Source organism: Capra hircus, chromosome 16 (genome assembly GCF_001704415.2).
Source record: "Capra hircus breed San Clemente chromosome 16, ASM170441v1, whole genome shotgun sequence".
Taxonomy (NCBI): Eukaryota; Metazoa; Chordata; class Mammalia; order Artiodactyla; family Bovidae; genus Capra; species Capra hircus.
Genome location: NC_030823.1, coordinates 53,186,110 through 53,192,283, shown reverse-complemented (window position 1 = coordinate 53,192,283; position 6,174 = coordinate 53,186,110). Strand labels below are relative to the sequence as shown.

At 44.8% G+C, this 6,174-nt stretch overlaps 1 protein-coding gene across 1 annotated transcript; it reads left to right on the top strand.

Moving 5' to 3' along the window:
* LOC102180693 (PRAME family member 9/15) lies at positions 1,150-2,104 on the top strand. The gene is given in 5 exon segments (XM_013970317.1): positions 1,150-1,261; positions 1,264-1,384; positions 1,386-1,436; positions 1,844-1,880; positions 1,883-2,104. Coding segments are annotated over 5 exon segments (543 nt in total).

The window sequence follows — 6,174 nt, the reverse complement described above, 5'->3', positions numbered from 1 at the left end:
TAATCCTTTCCTGTCTGACCCTCAATAGTATAACTGTCCATATCGGTTGAATTCAGTCAATGTTTGGGAAGTGAATCAGGGAATAGGTCCTTGATTACTCAGCTACCTGACTATTCTCTCCTTCCTGAATGTATATAAGATTCAATGAACTAACCTAGAGAAAAATGAAGATCCAATCAGGATTTATCCAGTGGGCACTCTATAATCAAATCAGGTATCCCTTTTTGACTGGGTTAGTAGTGGGACAGAGGGATGATGGAAATACAAAGGACTATAAAAGCCTCAAGAACTGGAGAAGAGGTGCAGAGTTTTCTGGCTCTGGAAACACCAACCAGCTGGGTTCTTTAGAGTCTGAGGTCTGAGTGCCTTGCTAGTCATAGCAGAGCAGTAAGTTATCATCCTCAGACAAGGACGTCCTTTTCTTACTTATGGTTAGCTAATGTTGAAGGGTAGTGTGTATCTGTGGATGGCAAGCAGAGTTTTCAGAAAAAATCATTTCTCTCCCAAGAACACATTTCAGGTTTTTATTTTTCCTCTCAGTGTAGTTTTGTCTGAATCTCAAACATTTTGATTTATGATTTAACTGGTATCATTTTAAATGTCTTTACCAAGCAGATATTTTTAATGAAGCACATAAGTTTGGAATTTTATTTCTTGAAATTTAAGATACATATTTAGTTCACAAATGGCATTCATCTTAGGAATACCTGACAATGGAGGCTGTATGGACCCACATGACTCTCCTCTTCCCATAGAGTTAGAGCTCTAACTGATGGTCAGAATATTTTCCCCAAATAAAGATAGTCAGCTTTCATGCACTTCAGTATGCATTTCTAGGTGGGACATGAATTAAGCAAAGCAGTAGATGGACCTGAATGGGCTAGTGGTTGCTTTTGCCTCCTTAGTACTAGCAATCTTGCTAGTTCATATTCAGAGTAAAGAAAGAGTTAACACCTTGTCCCCCCGACCCCTGCCTAGTGTAATATGGCTAAGTGCCTCACTTGCATTCTAGCTAGAGCAGTGACCTTGGCCCTGAGTGGATTCCTTGGAAGGGTAGGGAGACTCCCTAAGGTATGTTCCTGAATTGCCTACAATGGACCACTTGTTCCCTGGCAGTTTCAACAGGAGTCGTTTTGGAGCATTGTCAGAATGAGTATCCAGACCCCACCCAGACTCCTTGACCTGGTGGGAATGCACCTGCTGAGGGATGATGACTTGGCCTTTTCTACTCTGGAGAGTCTGCCCACAGAGCTCTTTCCACCCTTTTCCTGGAAGCCTTCCATGGAAGATGTGTTGAGATCCTGAAAGCCATGGTGCAAACCTGGCCTTTTGGCCGCTTGCCTCTGGGGGCCCTGATTGACCTGCCTCATGTGGGGCCCCTACAAGCTTGAAGCACTCGATGTCCTGCTTGCCCAGAAGATCCGATCCAGACTCAGGTAACCTGGTAGACTCCTGAGAGTCCCAGGGAGACATCTGGGTTGAGGGAATACGGGTGAAAAGGGATGGATCAGAGTTCTAAGATGGCAATGATGAAGCCTTGGCTTGCTGTGGGAACTACCTTTTGGAAGTATAATAGTGCCTTTAATGAAGGGTAGCCTGAAAGAATATTCCCCAACCCCTCTCAGTCATGCTTAGAGTTACTAGAAGTAGAGAATCAGTAAGGATAAGAGGGCAAAGAGGAAAGTGAGGCAGAGAGGGAAGAAGGCAAGGCAGCTGGTGACATCAGGAATGTTAAGTTACAGCACAGGTGGACAGTCTGTTGTCACATTGCGAGGCTTTTTTTTTCTTCTTTACTCTGTGTACCTTTTAATACATCCTAATCAATCTCCTTCTCCCCTCCTAGGAGGTGCAAACTGCGGGTGCTAGATTTACAAAATATACTGGCCAGAGCTTCTGGAGCATGTGGTCTAGAGCCAGCAGTTATGGGTGCTCAAGCTCACAAATGGCAGCAGTGGCTGAGCCCAGGTCAATGACAAAGCAGCACTTGGCTCCACTGAAGATTTTTATGGACCTTTGCCTGAACAAAAAGACCCTGGACAACTTCCTCACCTACTTCCTTCGGTGGGTGGAGCAGAGAAAGTCTTCCATCCACCTGTGTTGTTAAGAAGCTGATGATTGTTTCAATGCCAATGGACAATATCGTGACGGTCCTGAGCATGGTGCAGCTGGACTGTATCCAGGAGGTGCAAGTGAGTTGCACCTGGAATCTGTCCACCCTGGCCACGTTTGCTCCTTTCCTGGGTGAGATAAGTAATTTGCAGAGAATCCGTTTCTTCCCCATCCACGTGTCTGCCTTTAAGAAGCAGGAGCAGGATTACCTCCCAGTGCAAATTACCTCTCAGTTCCTGAGGTTGGGCCACCTCCAAGATCTCCATCTGGAGTCTCCCTCCTTCCTTGAAGGATGCCTGGACCAGATGCTCAGGTGAGTGTGCACCACTGACTGGGTAACATTGAACATTAGAATGTCAAAAGCATTGTCTCCTTTGTTGCTCTCTCCTAGAATGTGGTGTTCCACAACCACACAAGTCAAGGTAGGGGGTTACACTGGTCTAGCGGCTCTTGTGAGACACCCTGCTAGAAAGATACAGATTAGTGACTAGGATGTTTGCACCCCAGAGTTGGTAATTTCCTTCTTCTTTGGAGGTGTCTATATTGAAGTGATAAAAATACGTAAGTAAAAAGGACATTGAAGTGGGGAAACTACATCGGATCAGATCAGAGCATTCCTGAAGGGAAGCTCTATGCTCCCAAGCTTAGTGCCCGCAATGAACCTGTTCTAAATTCCCTGTGTATAGAAGGGTGTTTTGTGCTCTTGGTGAGTTAATTGATATATGGGAGAAGCATGGTTCTGCAGATGATGTTAATCAATCTGAGAGAAAAGGATTATAAAAAGTGATAGAAAGATTGCAGACGATGCAGAAACGTGAGCCCTTTTAGACTGGCATCACATTTCATGTTGTGGGATCTTGTGAAAGTTGTTCCTTCTGCATGCTTCCCTAGAGCCTCACCTGGCCAGAGAGGATCTGTAGCTCAAGGTTGGACTCAGTGAAGCCATACCTGAAACCATTTTTAAATCTCGTCTCCCAACACTAATATTCGATGATGTCCACACTTGATGGAGACTTTCTCTGGATCTCCTCATGGCATGTTCTTGTGATTCCATGAACTTCATTCATCCTCAAAAGGAAGTGGAGTGTTTTGTACTCTGCTTGATATATGAGGGGAGAGTGTGTTTCAGTTACCGTGAAGTGACTCAGTACCACAGTGAGGTTGATAGCCCTCAGACTAGAATGAGACTGGGCAAATCAGCATATTGACCCTCAATAGATGATCAGACAAAACTTAGCCCTGTAGAAACCATTTGTCTATCACCTATACACAATCTGGCACCCGGTTCCAAAGAACCAATTATTTGGTTTCTCCCCAGGTGCCTTAAGTTCCCCTTAGACAGCCTGTCAAGCACCAGTTGCTGGCTTACAGAAGCATACTTGACTTCCCTGTGTCAGAGCCCAGACATCAGTCAGCCTGGATCTGAGTGGTGTCACCATGACTGACTTTAGCCCTGAGCTACACCAAGTTCTGCTGCAGAAAGTCGCAGTCACCCTCCAGGAGCTGGGCTTAGATGTGTGTGGGATCACGGACTCTCAGTTGGAGGCCTGCCTGCCTGCCCTGAGCCGCTGCTCCCAGCTCAGGTCCGTCAGCCTGTGTGGGAACCTCCTGTTCATGGCCGTCATGGAGAAGCTGCTGCGACACACCGCTGTGCTGCCCTGTTTAAGGTGAAAGCGTTATCCTGCCCCTCAGGAGAGTTACAGACCGCGGGGTGTTCTCCTGGAAGCGAGACTCGCCCAGCTTCGGGCTCAGCTGTTGGAGATTCTGAGAGACTTGGGACATTCCAGGATCATCTGGATTAGCCCCAGCCCCTGTTCTTGCTGTGGTGAGGATGTATGCCATCACATGGAGCCCATTGTATACAGCTGTCCTGTCCCTGCCTAGGGCGTTGCCTCTATCAGAAGCTTTCTTCTGTGCACCTTGCAACGGAAATCTAGAACTTGGGGATATCATGAAGGGAACACAGACCTAGGGTTCCAGATATCTGCTCAATGTGAACGGGAAAAGGAAAGATGATAGTGAGGGTGGTGCAGGATTGGAGGGGGATTTGTAGACTCTGGGAGAGGATGGGACTTTCATGGACACGTGCTTCTAGAATCTGATATGAACCTGAGTGGATACACGTTGGAGGCCCACGTGTTAGAGTTATCCCTGGGAAGATAGTTGTGAAGAAATTGTCAGGAAATATCATATGACACCCCTTATATGTGGAATCTAAAAAGAAATGATACAAATGAGCTTACTGGCAAAACAGAAAGAGACTCACAGACTTAGAACATGAACTCATGGTTGCTGGGGGGACGGGGTGGTTGGGGACTTTAGGAAAGTCATGCGCACAGAGCTATATTTAAAGTGGATAACCAATGGGAACCTATCGGTTAGCACATGGAACTCTGCTCAATGTTATGTGCCAGACTGGATGGGAGGGGGATTTAGGGGAGAATAAGTGAGTGAAGTTGCTCAGTCAAGTCTGACTCTTTGAAACCCCAGGGACTGTAGCTCCCAGGTTCCTCCATTCATAGGATTTTCCAGGCAAGAATACTGGAGTGGGTTGCCATTTCCTTCTCCAGGGGATCTTTCCAATCCAGGGATCAAACCTGGGTCTACTGCACTGCAGGTAGACTCTTTACTGTCTGAGCTACCAGGGGAGAAGGGATACATGTACATGTATGGCTGAGTCCCTTTGCTGTTCACCGAAACTATCACAACACTTAATTGGCTGTACTCCAATAAAAATGTTTTTGGTGTTAAAAAAAAACAAAAATAAAATTAAAAAAAAAATTTTAAAATGAGAAATTATCAGGAATAAAGAGATCCTCCAGCTGACATAAATAGGAAGGACATCTAAAATGAGAATGGATAAATGTATAGATATATAACATTTATTTTGTTGTATAGCAAGAAAATAATAGGACATTATAAAGCAAATCTACTCCAGTAAAAATTAATTAAAAGAAATAAATAGACACTCATAGAAAACCAACTGCTATCCTCCATGATATATTATTCTGTGTTCAGTTATTGCCTCAACTTTCTCCAGTTACTGATAAAAAAACAAAGGCACAGTGTTGTTCATAATTCAAAACCTTACCATTCCTGTAATTTCTTTATTCTTTCTGGGGGCATCTCCTATGTGAGTGTGTGTGTGTGTGTGTGTGTGTGTGTGTGTGTTTGTGTTTGCTTAGTCAGTTAGTCGTGTCTGACTCTATGCAACCCCATGGGCTGTAGATAGCCAAGCTCCTCTGTCCATGGCATTCTCCAGGCAAGAACACTGGAGTGGGTTGCCATTTCCTTCTCCAGGGGATCTTCCTGACCCAAGGATCAAACCTTGGTCTCCTGCATTGCAGGCTGATTCTTTACTGTCTGAACCACCATGTAGGACCCCACCCCCTGCCCCCTCCCGGGGCAGCTCTTACCTCCTTTAGTACTTCTGTGACTGTTCAGTGGGGTCAATATACACAAAGGGGAACAAACTCAGTATACAGTGAACTATTGGAATGACGAGCTCTTGGAGGGCTCTTACTGCTGGCACAGGCCATGACCTTGGGTGTGGGTTTCCTTTATGCTTCTACCAATCAAAGCATAAGTCACAGTTGCTTGCCTTTGTGTGTGCTTCACTTCAAAGGCAAAGTCCTCATTTCTGCAAGATGTATTCCCCACTGCCAACAAGGTTGAAACCGGTTTCACCCTTTCATGCCTGCCATGGGTGGATAGTATTCCTTATAGATATAATTGAGTGGTGGGCAGACTTCCAAATTTCTTTTAGTAAAATGCTAGAAAAGCAAAAACATTTAACATGGATTTATTATTTCCATACTGCATTCCAGAATTATATCATTTTGGGTAGTTGGTCACATAAGAATTAGCTGATAATTCTCATTACAATTCCAGTCCCTCCCTATCAGAAAAAGTCAAGGACAGCTCTTCTGGTTATCAGAATGTTCAAAAGTATAACAAGAATGTTATGTATTACATGTAACTCAGAGTCGGCTCTACCTATCCTTAGTTCATCATCCTCAGATTCAACCAACTACATATGATGTAGACCAAATTCAATCACTGTTA